The sequence below is a fragment of the Syngnathoides biaculeatus genome, chromosome 17 (genome assembly GCF_019802595.1).
Source record: "Syngnathoides biaculeatus isolate LvHL_M chromosome 17, ASM1980259v1, whole genome shotgun sequence".
NCBI classification, from domain to species: domain Eukaryota; kingdom Metazoa; phylum Chordata; class Actinopteri; order Syngnathiformes; family Syngnathidae; genus Syngnathoides; species Syngnathoides biaculeatus.
In genome coordinates this window covers 22,243,730-22,259,891 of record NC_084656.1, presented here as the reverse complement: position 1 = coordinate 22,259,891, position 16,162 = coordinate 22,243,730, and the positions used below count along the sequence as shown (strand labels likewise).

Here is a 16,162-nt window from a genome sequence, read left to right as displayed (position 1 = left end):
AAAACGCCAACTATGTTGAATGGTTATTAAGCGTTGTGGTAATGATTGTGACATTTAATGGAAAGACAGGAAATATGATTTGCATTGGCCACGTCATAAATGTTCTTATGTTGATATAACGTGTAAATATTTACTCTTCAACGGGGATGTGATGGCTCTTAAAAGAGCCTTTGTGGGGGTGGGGGGGTGGGCGGCTTGAGTGTACTATTGAATCACTTCTTCTTGGGTGGGGCCCTCTTGACAGTCCTGGGCTTGGCGACCTTCTTAGCGGCGGAAGCCTTCTTGGCCGCGGGGGACTTTTTGGCCGAAGAGGCTTTCTTGGGCGGGGGGGTCTTCTTGGCGACCTTGGCGGGCTTCTTGGCTTTCTTGGGCGTCGTGGGCTTCCCGGACTTCTTCGCGGCTTTCTTGGCTGCGGCCGCGGGCCTCTTGCTCGCCGTCCCCTTCTGGATGGAGGCTTTCTTGTCTTTCGCGGAAGTCTTCCCGTCGGCCTTTGCGAGCGCCTTCGGTTTTTTCACCTCGGTCTTCTTGCTCATCTTGAACGAGCCGGAAGCACCGGTCCCTTTGGTCTGGACGATGGCGCCTTTCACCACCATGCCCTTGATGACGGACTTGAGACGGGACCTGTTCTTCTCCACGTCGTAGCCTTTGCCGGCCAGGTACTTCTTGAGGGCGGCCAGGGAGACGCCATTGCGGTCCTTGGACTCGGCCACGGCTTGCAGGATGAGCTCGCTCGCGCTGGGTCCGGGCGCCTTGTTGCCGGACGACGCCTTCTTCTTGGCGCTGGTTTTTGCCGGTGCGGCTGCTGCTGCTGCTGCTGGTGCGACTTCTGCCATTGCCACGACTTTGTTTGCTTGCTTAGCGAGAGGCGAGACGCGGTTGATATTTAAACGAGACATGAGAACCGTGGAGAGTCAACCCATGAGAACCTTAGAGAGTCAAGCCGTCCGCTTGCAGACGTCGCGTTCTCATTTGTGTTTTCTTTGCACGATTTAAACGGCGATAAAATACTCCAGGAAACGTTTGGTGACAGCAAAACGACTTCAAATGATAGAAAACAAGTATAGCTCCACGTTAAAGTGGTTTCCGGCTTGTCCACTCGATATTTCTTGCATGCAGAGCCTCCAGACGCGGCGGATTCACTGGCGCGGGCGACTTTGCTCATTTGATAAACATAAAAAAAAAGTTGAAAATTGCTCACCAGGCAAAATAAGTTGTTTTATACATGAAAAAAACATGTTTGTCCGGGTATTGAAAGTCCGAGCAAGTATGTGTTCGTGAGTATTTTGGAGAGAAACGACATTTTTGTGAAGGTAGCAAGCACAATGTTTTTGTCAACAACTAACGAGAAGAGGTTCAATAACATTTCATACCAACACGATAATTGAATTTTCATTATACTCTTGTGTATAAGACTATTGTAACGCAAACCAGAAAATAAAGCATACTTTTGAGATTTGTGAAATGCTTTTCTTTCCATTTTTTCCATCATCTTTGTTTTTTTTTTTAAACTAGAACAAAAACTGCAAGGCCAGGTTCAGTAGCATCATTTAATGGATAAATGAAAACCTAAACAAAAAGAAACTCCCTTCTACAATAAGTGAAAATTGACAAATGTAAGATATTAATAGATTGTATTAATTTTTAGTTGAAACAAAGTGCAGGGTCAACAGCACCGCAGTTAACCGAAACTGTAAATGTCGTAATTGACGGTTTTAAATAGTCACTGGGATTCTAACAAAAAAAAAAAAAAAAGGAAATTTTTATGGGCCAAAATGGCTAATATTTCTGGTGCATCGCCTTTTTTTAATTGAACATAGGACAGTATAAAATACTGATTTTAATTGTAGCATCTTCCATGCTGTTCTGCAGTTCCTGTGGGGTCAAACGTACCGCGTGACTGCTCCAAGAAGCGCTTCCGAAGTTTTGCAACCTGTATAAATCCCTCGGAATTAATTTAAATTATTTTGCAAATTAACTATGTTCGTGCTCGAATAATAGTGCAGCTGAAGTCGCCATTTATTTAGACTTCCGAGGTGTTGCTACTCAAAACTAAAATATTACGAGCATCTATTCATGTGTGATACAACTACGCATTTCTGCCATTTATTAATTTCCAATCATATTGAAGTTAAATTGTAAAAATGCTGGTGCATCAGGTCTGGCGATGACAAGTGGAACAATGCCAACTTTTAGAAGAAACGTGGGTGGCTCTTAAAAGAGCCGTTGGTGTGGGACGAATCCGGACGGGCTCACTTGGAGCTGGTGTACTTGGTGACGGCCTTGGTGCCCTCGGACACGGCGTGCTTGGCCAGCTCGCCGGGGAGGAGGAGGCGGACGGCGGTCTGGATCTCCCTGGACGTGATGGTGGAGCGCTTGTTGTAGTGCGCCAGGCGGGAGGCCTCGGAGGCGATGCGCTCGAAGATGTCGTTGACGAACGAGTTCATGATGCTCATGGCCTTGGACGAGATGCCGGTGTCCGGGTGGACCTGCTTCAGGACCTTGTACACGTAGATGGCGTAGCTCTCCTTCCTTCCCCTCTTTCGCTTGCCCTTGCCGGGCTTGCTGGCGGTCTTGGTGACCGCTTTCTTGGATCCCTTCTTGGGGGCGGACTTGGCTGGCTCAGGCATGGCTTCTTGCGCTTGATGCCGCGGCTGTTTGGAGTGAGGTTGGCGGAGCCAGCGTCGGTGGTCTTATAGGGGGCGAGCGCGCGACGAGCGCTGTGCCGGCGCCGCTCTCTGATTGGCTGGAATCACCCCACGCCATCTTACCTTTGGTGGCGTTCAACAGCGCATTAGAAGTCGATACATTTCTTGATTCTATGACATGGGCTGTATGATGTCCTTCTTAAATGTCCGCATTCTCAATTATTTTCTTTAACGACTACTATCCTCTAAATCATTAAAAGATGAATCATTTTATGCGGGGTAACTTGAGTGAAATTAGCCAATTGATTTGTTTTATATCATCACAAAATAAAAATAGCGTCATGTTAATAGACTCATGTGTTGCATGTTGCCGTTTTTTAAAATACTATTGGGAAAAATTGACAACTGATTAGAATGTATACAAAGGTATCCTGGTTAGTCGGATTTTCTTTCAATCTTTGCTCAAAAGTACTGTGACATTCAAATGGAACCCCGCAGGAGGCCTCATTTTTAGGTGTTTTCTTTCTTTGATCACACAACAGCTGGTTTAGGAGGATTTTAATCTCTACCAAACTGGAAGATGAGCTTCTGTCTCTCTCTGGTTCTGGTGTTGATTTCGACAAAACCAGGCAAAATCTAAACACCCAGGTCATCTTTAATTGTTCATTTTCAAATTCCCACCACCGGCCATTTGTTCTTTTTTCGGATTCAAGAAGTATCAACTACGTTTAAACTTTGAATACAGCCAAGAATGCCATACATTTATCTCATAGTTATTAAAATAAATGCATCGACTGGAAATTAAGATGTACTTCAGATCAAACTAAAACGCTACGATGTGGCATTTTTCATTTTAGAAATCTTTGAACTGTTCTACTAAATTTCTACACACGACTACCTCAGACCAGAAGTATTTAATATAATTTCAAATTTGGAGAGTGAAATTAAGTCAAATACCCTCAATATGTAAAAACCTCAAAATTTAAAAAAAAAAACGTTTTTCTACCCATTCTAACCCGACAAAACAGCTCAAATGTTGGAAGAAAATGAGCAACAGCGTCACATACTGGAATCGTGAGGAACTGCCCACGTCTTTCAACGCTGACATTTCATTCAACTTTTCAAATTTGCCTCATTCCAGTGAAAGATGAAAACATATCCAAACAGTTCAAAGTGTTTATTGTTGTGGTGGGTCAAGAAAGGCACACAAATTGGAAAAAAAAACCACTGCCATGGCTCAATGTGAAATCATTTCAAGTGCAGTAAATATGGAACATCTGCCCCGTGCAAAGATGGCGAGCGTGTTTCATTCACGTCTGTCGTTGGGACTGGCACACTTGTACTGTGTTCTTTTTTTTTGCAGTCGAGGCAGGATGATAACCTTTGCAGCGAAAAGGTCACCCGACCGACCTGGCAACGTCCAGCAGCCTTGCACGACTGGTACGCATTCAGATATAGTCAAGGCTGTCCCACTTCTGCAAAAAAAAAAAAAAAAAAGATCCACCGCAAGTGAGCTTGGCCGCCTTTTGCAACATCTGCTGGCGGATCGCCGTCACCAACAAGAGATGCGGGCCTCCCCGCTTCTTCTTTGACCCACAATGAGTCACCTGTGGCGGTGTCGCAGTTGGGATGAGTCACGCAGGACCTGCATAGTCATCTGAAGTCACATCAGTGCAGTCTTTTGCAGGTCCCTTCCTTTGGCTGTTTTATCAATTTGTGAATATCATATATATATCATACATAAGCGTGAACGTTTATACTGTTCCGTGTTAAACGAGAAGCAAATATAGTTTGTATCGTCTGTGGCCAATCACCTGGCACGCTGTTAAAACAGCCAGAACGGGAGTCAGTGATAAACCAGTTTTTTAACATTGGGTCAGCCAGTCTTCCACAAAATTATATAACGGTTCACCACGGGACTAATTGCTTACATAATGACGTACAAGCTAAAGAGGGCATAGCTTGTTTTACCAGCAATTGCAAGTTGCTAATAAGTGTCTGAACATAACTAGAATCTAAAGTGGAAAAAAAAAAATGTTTACTCTTGAGAGATTGTGGGTGGCCCTTAAAAGAGCCGTTGGTTTGCGAGGGAGCCATACGGGCTCATTTGGAGCTGGTGTACTTGGTAACGGCCTTGGTGCCCTCGGACACGGCGTGCTTGGCCAGCTCGCCGGGGAGGAGGAGGCGGACGGCGGTCTGGATCTCCCTGGACGTGATGGTGGAGCGCTTGTTGTAGTGCGCCAAGCGGGAGGCCTCGGAGGCGATGCGCTCGAAGATGTCGTTGACGAACGAGTTCATGATGCTCATGGCCTTGGACGAGATGCCGGTGTCCGGGTGGACCTGCTTCAGGACCTTGTACACGTAGATGGCGTAGCTCTCCTTCCTTCCCCTCTTTCGCTTGCCCTTGCCGGGCTTGCTGGCGGTCTTGGTGACCGCTTTCTTGGATCCCTTCTTGGGGGCGGGCTTAGCTGGCTCAGGCATGTTTATCGAGAGCGGACTTTCGGCGATAGTGCCGAAAGGAGGGGAGGGCCAGTGTTTTATAATACGCTCATGCAAATATAACTGTGCAGTCGCGACTTTTCGATTGGTTGACTGCGCCAGGGCCCTTCTTTGATTGGTTTAGAAATGTCCTTCGGTTTGCGGGATTATATCATGCAAATACAACTGCACCAGTGCCAAATTCTGATTGGCTGACAAAATCAGCTTGACCTTTTCCCCTCTACTTTTGTTTTCGTGACACGAACACAGAGGACTGCGCCAGCGCCACTCTCTGATTGGCTAACTGCACAAGCTTGACCTTTTGCGGGATTTTCCTTGCAAACAGACCATTTGATTGGGCTAGAATAGTGCTTGCTTCCTCCAACATTTTCTTACATCTTTTTTTATTTCCTTATTTAAATACATAACAGATGTTTATTCGGCAGTACGTCGATCTGAATTTACAAATCTACGACATGAAAAGCAATCGAATCGATATTTGTTTTATTTTTCGTGACCATAACACAGGTTACAAACGTGTATATCAAATCCAACAATTTTAGAGAAGATTGTTATGCTAACTGTGAGTAGCTCGGCAGCAGTTTGGTACAGCATTTTCATTTTTTTTTTGTTTTAATTTGTATGTGTAACATTAGCGTAAAAGTACTGCCATCCTCTGGAGGTTTTTAATAGCTGTAATTTAATAACGACAGGGTTAGGGACCTTTTAATCAGGTTTGCCACATCCAATATGGCAGACGCCTTGCCCTATCCCAGCCACGTTCATGACATCTTATGGCGTATTTAATTGTCAGAAGAGTCGCTAAATATAATAACATTTGGGTTAAAATACATATTAAAAAATAATTGTTCTTATTCATCTTACAAGTATTTGTTTTACAGATGCGACGTTGGCTTTCAAAACCAGCACAAGTATGGCGTCATTTGCGTCATTTTAGTGATGACGTATTTCACGTGCGTCACCACTTCCGGGTTACGCAGTGGAGTCAAAAAATGGAGGCGACACGTCTCTGAAGGGGACACCGAAATGCTATCATGGAAAATGACTCTTTGACCACCGAAAATCGGAATTTTTGAAGGTACGGATCTTTTAAACCGTCTTATTACAGAAGAGTGTTGTCCTGACTGACTGACTGACTGACTGATTCAGGAACTTTTTTTTTTCGGCCGGACTTTCGTAATTTGAATGGAGGTGACGGACGGCTAATACTGACGTTAGCATGCTAGCTCGAGAGTTAACGCTGGCGTGGTTTGTTTACGTTGAGGCGACAAATGGTCCTAACGAACGGAACGAAATGTTTATGTATGTAGTTAAGCAGTAATATACGTTCTCCGTCCAACGTTAACTTTCTGCCTTTAATGTCATTTCATCACTCTAGTTAGTTAGTTTACTTTGTGATCACGTAATACTGTAGTTTTGTCTTGTTTATTACACGTAATTTGCTGTGGAACTGCGTGACAATTCAGGCTATGTCCCTGGCATCCTCCGGCTAATTATTCACATCTATTTGTCAAGTGGAGTTTTTCTGTTGCACAGTTTACATGTATGTTGACCTCCCATTGACTTGAGTGCGATGCGTTTGTCCTCCCAGAGACGATGTTATCACGGCTGTTCCGGCTCCACGGCCTGTTGGTGGCCGCCCACCCGTGGGAGGTCATCATCGGCACGCTGGCGCTCACCGTCTGCCTCATGTCCATGAACAGCCTGACCTCCAGCACCCGCGTGTGCAGCTGGAACGACTGCCCCAAAGTGGAAGACGAGGTGAGCGTTTACGACCGGGAAGGAGTCTCATTTTACGTTGTATCTAACGCCCGTTTGTACGGTTTTTTTTTTCTTTTTGTTAGCCCACCCACAGCAGCGACGCCGTCATCCTGACTGTGACGCGCTGCATGGCTATCATTTACATCTACTTCCAGTTTAAGGCCCTCCGGCGGCTGGGCTCCAAGTACATTCTGGGTCGGTGTCACGTCACGTCATGTCTTGAGACGCTTGAGCTGCCATTGAAGCTGACGAGATTTTTATTTTTGGCTCCTGCAGGTATCGCCGGTTTATTCACGCTATTCTCCAGCTTCGTTTTCAGCTCGGTCGTCATCCACTTTTTTGGCAGAGAGCTGACGGGCCTCAAGTGAGTCATCCAAATCGGTTTTGTCGCTGACTTTATTTCCGGCTGTAATTTCACAAATGTATTTTTTGGGGGAAAGCTAACACGTTTTTATTAAAAATAAATAAACACACACAACAGATAATCTCCTATTGATTAAAAAATGTATGTCGGTGCAGTGGATAGAAAAAGTATATAAACATCCACTTGTATGTTTCTGTAAGGGAAAAAGTTTTCCACTGGAAGTCAAAATAAGCAACTCATAATGTGGCTGCACAAGTGTGCACACCCTCCTATATCAATGAAGTTGCCTTGTTCTGAGTTAGCCAATCCCATTCCAGCTCATGTTAAATGGGAGTCAACACACACTTGCAACCACAAAAAGTGTTTCTAATTAACTCTGAATCATATGTATTTGGATAAAATGCTGTAAGTATTTTTTCACATTTTGAAAAGAGCATAATTCCCGTTTTACAGAGCGCACCTGGTTACAAGCCTCACCCAGTACATTTGTAAAGGAAATACCATTCGGTACATACACAGGCCACAACCACGTAAAAGCCGCAAGTGCCCACATTGAAACACGACAAGTAACATGCTGGCGCAGCGCTAACGCTAGCACAACGCAAACGGCCGATTTAAAAAAAAAAAAAAAAAAAAAAACAACGTAAAAGTCACTTCCTCTGCACAGATATTCCACCGGTTTCACGCTTACCTCTTACGCTTGAGTGCCCCCTTGAGGAATAAACCTGCAATGAAGACCTTTCCTCCCTCCCCCCCCCCCCGCCCCTCAGTGAAGCGTTACCTTTCTTCCTCCTGCTCATCGACCTGTCCAAAGCCTGCACGCTGGCCAAGTTTGCCCTCAGCTCCAACTCTCCGGTGAGTGCGGCCACGACGATGCGGCATCTTCACGCCGGGACCGTTAACACCGAGCGCTTTGTTGTGTGTGTGCGGCCGCTCAGGAGGAAGTGAGGGAGAACATCTCCGAGGGCATGGCCATCCTTGGACCCACCTTTACGCTGGACGCTCTGGTGGAGTGTCTGGTCATCGGGATCGGCACCATGTCAGGTCGGGACGCTTTTGCTCTCCGCGTCACAGGGGAGACGATGGCGATCCCTGAGGTGCTTTTTGTGTCCTCCAGGCGTGCCGCAGCTGGAGGTCATGTGCTGTTTCAGCTGCATGTCGGTGCTGGCCAACTACTTTGTCTTCATGACTTTCTTCCCCGCTTGTGTCTCGTTGGTCTTGGAGGTAAGATGGCAGCCAGCGCCTGTTAAATAGGGCAAATTGGCGGCAGTAAAACAGGCCAAAAATCCAGATGTCAGAGGTGAAGCAGAGCAAGACTTTAATTGCATGTTGCTTGAAATTATAAATAAATACATTTTTTTTAAATGTATAAATTAATTACCTAATCTATATCTATTTAAATTATCTATCCGTATTTTCATATATGCTGGCACCTGGACATGCATGTGAACATTAAGAATTAGACATTGGGAAATATATTTGCTTGCTGTTCACATTACAATGAAAACTCAAATCCCCCCCCCCCCCCCCCAAAAAAAAAACATTTTCAAGCCTCGGATTGTTTTGTTTCCATATTTTTGTCGTGTTGTGTGTGTGTGTGTGCACGTGCGCAGTTGTCGATGGAAAGTTGCGAGGGTCGCCCCATTTGGCAGCTGAGCCCCTTGGCCCACGTTCTGGCCGAAGAGGAGCACAACAAACCCAATCCGGTGACGCAGCGGGTGAAGCTCATCATGGTGACTCGGGGCAGCGGCATTCATCTGAGCGCCGTCAGCTTTCGCTTCATTTTTACTCAAGTTCGACTTGTTTCCACCTTTTAGTCTCTCGGACTCGCTCTGGTCCACGCCCACGCGCGACTGGCGGCCGAGCGGCCAGGCCGCAACCAGACGACGGCGACGACGGCCGCGCGCAAGACGCTGGAGCGCGGCGCCACCATGCTGCCGCTGCAGCTGAATGGGTAAATTAAAAAAAAAAAAAAAAAGTCATCAACAATGACATTGCTACTGAATTTGCGTATCATTTGTTCTTTCCATCTTCAATTGGATATTTTTTTTAAAAAGTGCAACATATCCAGGAAAAGAAAATGTTTTCAAATTGTAATTTCAGGCTCTGATCAAAAATCCAAAATGTGGGAAAAAAAGGCAACGGGATTCCAATTTCAGTTTAGAATTTTGTTGGTCGTGTTTACCTGGAAGTTTGGTTCCGAGCATCATCTTGTTTTATCCTCCACGTTCGGTCTTGATCGGGACCGCGATCCACCAGGTGGGCCACATTAGCAGTATTATATTGTTCCCACGCATTTTCACGGGCTTGAGGGAACTTAACGCTAACTGCCGAAAAACTCACCTGTTTGCTGTTTTTGTCATCGCTTGAAAAGATGACTTGGAAAAAATAAGACTAATCTCGGTTAAAATAAAATTGGATTCTAGGGCTTCTCCGTCCAAAAAAAAAAAAAACCCCGCGGACGTTGGCTGTGGTGGAGGAGCCTCATTTATTCAAGTTCCAAGTCCTGTCAAACAGAAAAGTGGACCTTTGCCACCAGATTTTGGTATCCATAGACCATATATGGCTTTATTTTGTTGGGGGGGGCATAAAATGCTTCTGCATTTGCTTTAATCGCTGACACAATTATTGAATTTCAATTGCCGATTGAAAATGAAAAGAAGGAGTGACAACCCGTGTTCTGGCGTCGCGCTGGCGTCTTCCCCCCCGCCCCACACGCAGGGTGGACCTGGAGCAGGTGATCACGCTGGGCCTGGCCCTGCTGCTCGCCGTCAAGTACGTCTTCTTCGAGCAGAGCGAGACGCAGTCGTCGCTGTCCATCAAAAGCCCCTCGGGCGGCTCGCCGCCCGCCCGGAGGCTGGCGGGGGCCGACGCCTGCTGCAGGATGGACCTGGTCGCCGCCAAAGTCAACAAGAGCCCCGCCGTCGCCGTCGCAGCGGCGCAGTCGAGACTTGCGCGCAGGGAGGAAGGTGAGCCCCGTGATTGGTTCCTTTCGTGACAAAGCGGCAATGATGTCATTTGTAAGAATCCTCATTGGTTCACATTTAGGAATGAAATGTTGTTTCTTTCGAGAAGATATTTAAGGAATTCTTCAACGGTTTACAGTCTTCTGAAATAGCAAATGTTTGCGAGTAATTGACATCTCCATCATATAGATGCTTCCCCAAATGTTCTGCATTATTATTATAATTATTATTCGACAAGGAATGGCCTGATTAAATTAAGCTCCTCTGCTAATTCATATAATTCCTTGGCAACGCGATGTTACCAAAATGATATTTAGAAGAATAATATAGGATAAATTCCCAGCGCGTCTGCCAAAAGGCAAATTTACAATTGGCAAATCACAGATGATTAACACAATTTTTTTTTATTTTTTTTTTTACAAAATAGTTGATCTTCGATGAACACAGTTGTATTATATTGGTAGATTTTTTTTTTTTTTTTTTTTTTCAAATTTGCGGCGGTTTTCAAAAAAGAGAAATATTAAATTTTGCCGGGAATTTTCATGTCTGAAGTCCAAATTTTTTTACTTTGTCCACAGCCGAGGCCCGACCGCCCCCGGCGGCTCCCGAAGGAGCCGAAACTCGCCCACGCGCGTTGGAGGAATGTCTGGACGTCCTCGCCGATCCGCAGGTGAGCCCCCAACCCCAAATCCCGACCTGCCGCAAAATCAAACGCGGGACGGTGACCGTGACGGCGTGGCGTCTTCTCAGCGAGGGCCGCGTTGCCTCAGCGACGGCGAGGTGATCAACCTGGTGGCGTCACGTCACATCCTCAACTACAAGCTGGACGCCGTGCTGGAGACCCCCGAGAGGGGCGTGGCCATCAGGCGGGAGATGTTGTCCGCCGAGCTTCCCGTTCGCACCGCCTTGTCCTCGCTCCCGTATAAAAACTACGATTACGCCAAGGTAACGGTGTTCACGTGTTATCACGTGCGTTTCGACCAGAATCAAGTCGAGGTGAAAATGTTCCCACCCGGCAGGTGATGGGCACGTGCTGCGAGAACGTCATCGGCTACGTGCCGGTGCCGGTGGGCGTGGCCGGCCCGCTGCCCCTGGACGGCGTGCGGTTTTACGTTCCCATGGCGACCACCGAGGGCTGCTTGGTGGCCAGCACCAACCGCGGCTGCAGGGCTCTCTCCGTAAGTGCCAGCAATACGTCCAAACTCTGGAGGGGGGGAAAAACAAAACAAAAAAAAAAATCTGCTGTATTTTTTTCAAGCGTAAAATGTAATGTATCATAAAATCTCATTTAATTTAATTTTAATATGTGCAGTTTTTTAATAGTGTGGGAGGGTTGTTGTTGTTTTTTTTTTCATTTGTTTTTTTTTTGACAGCAAGAAAAGTCTTTTGAGATTTTTTTTTTTTTATTTTTTTACCCAAAAGAATATAAGTCATAATCGTACAAAAATTGTCTTTTTTTTCAGGAATAGTTTTCCTCACTTGGAAAAAAAGCATTTCTTTCCACTATAAAATGTTTCAAGCTAAAGATAATGTTTTTAAATTATTATTTTTACCAAAGGAAAATGGGTTGAGAATCAATTAGTAATCTTGCACTGAAAACAAAGTATTTTTAGCGATCCTATCTTTTTTTTAAAAATTTGATTGAGGTCATTTTTTTTGCATTGGGTCCCCCCCCATAAAAAAAAAAAATCATGTCGAGTGTGAATTGTTTTGCCCCCGTCGGCAGCTAAGCGGGGGCTGCCGCAGCAGGGTGCTCTCCGACAGCATGACCCGCGGTCCCGTGGTGCGTCTGCCCTCGGCCTGCCGCGCCGCCGAGGTCAAAGCGTGGCTGGAGAGCGCGGAGGGCTTCGCCGTCATCAAGGACGCCTTCGACCGGACCAGCAGGTGCGTCGGCGGACGGCGCCCCCTCCCCCCCCCTCCCGTTGGCCGAACTTCGGGCTTACCAAACGTTTTTGTCCTCACCAGGTTCGCCCGGCTGGAGAAAATGCTGGTGGGCTTAGCGGGGAGGAACCTGTACGTCCGCTTCGAGGCGCACACTGGAGACGCCATGGGCATGAACATGCTATCGAAGGTATGGCTAGTGTCCACTGCAAAATATAAATCACTAGCTGCTCATAAAAGTCATGAAGATGTCTCGAAAAAAATCCTCAGTGGAAGTAATAAAATGTGCGCGTGTAGGGCTGCGAAAAGGCTCTGCTCAGACTACAGCAGCAGCACCCCGACGTGGAGGTTCTGTCCGTCAGCGGCAACTTCTGCACCGACAAGAAGGCGGCCGCCGTCAACTGGATCCTGGGACGGGGCAAGTGCGTCGTGTGCGAGGCCACCGTCCCCGCTAAGGTGGTCCGAGAGGTAACGGGAATGGAATAAACTCACTTGCAAAAGAGCGCTACAACAATAAACGACGTATCGTCTTTTTAACGACAGTATTGTAATTCCCGGCCTACAGAGCACACCTGGTTATAAGCCTCATCCAGTACGTTTGTAAAGGAAATACCAATTGGTACATACATACGTCGCAGCCATGTAAAAGCCACAAGTGCCCACATTGAAACACGAGATATTTACAAAGAAAGACGGTACACAGAGACTTTAACGCTAGCTAGCGCCGCCACGCTAACGCTTTCGCTAGCGACACACTAACAGCGCCGGTTTAAAAAAAAAAAAAAAAACATACTGGTAAAAGTCACTGAGACACAGCAGTAACACGCTAGCGCAGCGCTAACAGGGCCAGACTGGTAAAAGTCACTTCCTCGGCACATATATTCCACCGGTCTCACTCCTCCCTTTTCCACTTGGGTGCCCCCTTGCGGCCGTTAGAAAAACTGCACAAATTGGCTGCAGCACCACATAAACCGCAGGGTTGAAAGCGTGTGAAAAAAGTCGCAGCTTATAGGCCGTATATTACGGTATCAATATATTTTTTTTTAATTCATAATTTCGTCAGGATGTAATTTTGTGCCGACATGAACTAAAAGGTGCTTTTTGTTGTTTGAATCGAGGTGCTGAAGAGCAGCACAGCGGCCCTGGTGGAGCTCAACATCAACAAGAACCTGGTGGGCTCGGCGATGGCGGGCAGCGTCGGCGGCTTCAACGCGCACGCCGCCAACATCGTGGCGGCCATCTTCATCGCCTGCGGGCAGGTGAGACGGCGACGGACCCAGACAGACAAATATTATAATGACGATGATTTATTTACTGTTGTATGTCCCTAGTGAGGCTATTAATCGTCATCATACATCCAAATATCTGCTGTACTGTCACATTTTGACATACCATAATTCCCGGCCGACAGAGCGCACCTGGTTATAAGTGTAGTGTTTAACGCTAACGCTAGCCCTGCGTTAATGCTAGTCCCGCGCTAACACTAGCGTGAACGCGGTACTAGCGTTAGTGCGGCGCTAGCGTTAAAGTCTTTCTGCGTAACAAGGCTTATGACCAGGTGCGCTAGCGCCGCGCTAATGCTAATGCTAATGCTGCATCAAAGCCATAAATGTGTGAAAAAAGTCGTGGCTTGTAGGCCGGAATTTCCGGTACTTTTCTGCGAACTCCGGCAAACGTGTACACGGGCGTGATCGATCCGAGCGTAAAATGGCTTCAACCTGTCGGACCTTGGCAGGACCCCGCACAGACGGTGGGCAGCGCCAACTGCATCACGCAGATGGAAGCGAGCGGACCCGGCGCCGAGGACCTCTACGTCAGCTGCACCATGCCCTCCCTTGAGCTGGGCACCGTCGGCGGCGGCACCAACCTGCCCCCGCAGCAGGCCTGTTTGCAGGTGACCCAAAAAACATAAGTTTGGGGTTTTCAGGAGAAAAACAATTCGAGGAAGGAAGGAAGGACGAGGCCTTTTTCGCCAGCAGGAAAAATAAAAAGATGTGGGGGCAGTCTTTGACATTTTACTTATAACATGCTAATATTTTTCCAGAAGAAGAACATTTATTTCAAGTAGGTGGGAAATTTCGATTATGTTTTTTCACAAAGGAAAAAGCTCATTCTTAACATGTTTCTTTAAAAAATATTCCAAAATAATTATAGTTTATTGTAAAGAAAAATGTTTAAGGGGGGAAAAAACCTCTTGGTGTATATTCTTCAAAAGTTAATTTACAAAAAAAAAAGTTGTCTTTATTTTTCTAATAAATAATTAAAAATATATATATATATTTTTTTTTCCCAAGAAGAAAAACATTTATTTCTAGTAGGTGGGAAATTTCAATTATCTTTTTTCACGAAGGAAAAAGCTAATTCTTAACATGTTTCTTTAAAAGACATTCCAAAATAACTAGTTTATTGTAAAGAAAAAATGTTTAAGGGCAAAAAAACCTCTTGGAATATATTTTTCAAAAGTTAATTTTATTTTATTTTTTTTCAAGAAGGAAAAACATTTATTTCTAGTAGGTGGGAAAAAGCTCATTCTTAACATGTTTCCTTAAAAAATATTCCAAAATAGTTCATTGTAAATAAAGAATGTTTAAGGGGGAAAAAAAACTATTGGAATATATTTTTCAAAAGTTAATTTAAAAAAAAAATAGTTGTCCTTATTTTTCTAAATATATATATATATATATATATATCATAAAAAAATATTTTTAATAAACAGGGGTTCCCCCCCCCCCTTTGGAAGAAAGTGAATCAATTATTTCTCTTTCCCCCCCTAACAATCCCTTTTGCCCAGATAAATTTTATCCATCGGACTATCTCCAATGTTTTGGAGGATTTTTTTTTTTATTGTTACTGTTGCTATTTATGTATTAATTTGAACAAATTGCATTGCGTCTGTGCACAGATGCTCGGCGTCCAAGGCACCAGGCCCGACCGGCCGGGCGAGAACGCCCGGCAGCTGGCGCGCGTGGTCTGCGCCAGCGTCCTGGCGGGCGAGCTCTCCCTCATGGCCGCCTTGGAGGCGGGACACCTCGTCAAGAGTCACATGACACACAACAGGTGAGGAAAAAGTAAAACAAAACAAAAAAAAAAAAGATGAGATAAGAAAAAAATAAAACCTGTGGTCTTTTTTTTTTTCAAACTGAGGAATAAATATTAGTGCTCTTTTTGAGCAAAAGAAAAATGTGGGTTCCTGCCCCCCCCCCCCCCTCACCCATGAAGAAAATATTTTGGAATTTTCCAAAAAGAAATTTATTTTGACAGTCAGGAAGATTTCTCCAGTGGAGGGAAAAAAAAAAAAAAAAAGTTTCTTTTTTTCCCAAGAAGAAGAAGAAGTCGGGTGGTTCTGGGAAGAAAGCGAGTTGACCTTTGCACCGTCATGAGCGCTTTCTCGGTTTCAGGTCCAAATCCAACATGGCGGCCGCGTCGTCGCTTTCCGGGAACGCCTCGTGACGCCGTCGCTTCTCCTGCGGAAGAAACACGGCGGCGATCGTGTGGACCCGCCCGCGCCACCGCCGGCGACGTCCGAGTCGAGGCGGTCCAATGACTGGAGACCCGACTTGCCTCTGCATGAGCTCACGTGTCTTCTTCTTTTCTTTCTGAAGGCTTTTTTTAATTTAATTTTTGTTTTTTTGTTTTTTTTTTGCAATGAGATGACTCTTTGTAGCCGGTATTGCACTCCCGATTTGGACGAAGAGTGAAGCTCAGAACTGTGAAGTTATGTTTTGAGTGTGGTTCAATATTTAAATGATAAAGCTTTTTCATCATCCAGCGTATTGGTGAGTCTTTGTTTCGCCTGGCGATTGAGGCGACGGTAACTTTTTTTGTTTTGTGCAAGTCGGGGGTAGAAATGAGCTTTTAAAGAGAGATTTGGGGTTTCAAACCAGGATTTCAACTGAGGGATCGTACCTTCACCCTAGAGTGAAATCAATGTGGTAATCTGAGGAGTCACTGGTGGTGTAGTGGTACACACGACCGACCATAGTGCGTGTGGGCGGCGCGGGGTCGAATCCCACTCGGTGACAGTGTCGGTATCCCCCGCGGCTGAC

General features: G+C 45.7%; 4 protein-coding genes across 4 annotated transcripts; 1 reads left to right on the top strand and 3 right to left on the bottom strand.

Annotated features, from left to right (window-relative positions):
• Positions 1–180: 180 nt before the first annotated feature.
• LOC133515226 (histone H1-like) lies at positions 181–1,431 on the bottom strand. The gene has a single exon (XM_061847512.1). The coding sequence runs from the start codon at positions 894–896 to the stop codon at positions 213–215; it is 684 nt and encodes a 227-aa protein (XP_061703496.1). The 5' UTR covers positions 897–1,431; the 3' UTR covers positions 181–212.
• A 772-nt stretch (positions 1,432–2,203) lies between these two features.
• LOC133491099 (histone H2B-like) lies at positions 2,204–2,655 on the bottom strand. The gene has a single exon (XM_061801999.1). It carries the CDS (start codon positions 2,625–2,627, stop codon positions 2,250–2,252), a length of 378 nt encoding a protein of 125 aa, XP_061657983.1. The 5' UTR covers positions 2,628–2,655; the 3' UTR covers positions 2,204–2,249.
• Positions 2,656–3,807: 1,152 nt separating this feature from the next.
• LOC133490807 (histone H2B 1/2-like) lies at positions 3,808–5,161 on the bottom strand. Its single transcript, XM_061801318.1, has one exon. It carries the CDS (start codon positions 5,124–5,126, stop codon positions 4,749–4,751), a length of 378 nt encoding a protein of 125 aa, XP_061657302.1. The 5' UTR covers positions 5,127–5,161; the 3' UTR covers positions 3,808–4,748.
• Positions 5,162–6,064: 903 nt separating this feature from the next.
• Positions 6,065–15,885, top strand: LOC133490806 (3-hydroxy-3-methylglutaryl-coenzyme A reductase-like). Its single transcript, XM_061801317.1, has 20 exons — positions 6,065–6,222; positions 6,736–6,905; positions 6,989–7,100; positions 7,182–7,269; positions 8,040–8,124; positions 8,208–8,313; positions 8,387–8,493; positions 8,883–9,002; positions 9,087–9,223; positions 9,991–10,238; positions 10,814–10,905; positions 10,986–11,180; positions 11,255–11,413; positions 11,962–12,119; positions 12,201–12,306; positions 12,414–12,584; positions 13,235–13,375; positions 13,852–14,010; positions 15,019–15,173; positions 15,515–15,885. The coding sequence occupies exons 2-20, from the start codon at positions 6,741–6,743 to the stop codon at positions 15,564–15,566; spliced, it is 2,556 nt and encodes an 851-aa protein (XP_061657301.1). The 5' UTR covers positions 6,065–6,222; positions 6,736–6,740; the 3' UTR covers positions 15,567–15,885.
• The last annotated feature ends 277 nt before the right edge of the window (positions 15,886–16,162 follow it).

Coding starts and splice junctions, on each gene's coding strand:
- LOC133515226 (XM_061847512.1), bottom strand. CDS start 896: ATGTCTCGTTTAAATATCAACCGCGTCTCGCCTCTCGCTAAGCAAGCA.
- LOC133490807 (XM_061801318.1), bottom strand. CDS start 5,126: ATGCCTGAGCCAGCTAAGCCCGCCCCCAAGAAGGGATCCAAGAAAGCG.
- LOC133490806 (XM_061801317.1), top strand. CDS start 6,741: ATGTTATCACGGCTGTTCCGGCTCCACGGCCTGTTGGTGGCCGCCCAC. Junction 12,585..13,234: donor CCGCTAAGGTGGTCCGAGAG/GTAACGGGAATG, acceptor GTTTGAATCGAG/GTGCTGAAGAGCAGCACAGC. Junction 15,174..15,514: donor AGTCACATGACACACAACAG/GTGAGGAAAAAG, acceptor TCTCGGTTTCAG/GTCCAAATCCAACATGGCGG.
- LOC133491099 (XM_061801999.1), bottom strand. CDS start 2,627: ATGCCTGAGCCAGCCAAGTCCGCCCCCAAGAAGGGATCCAAGAAAGCG.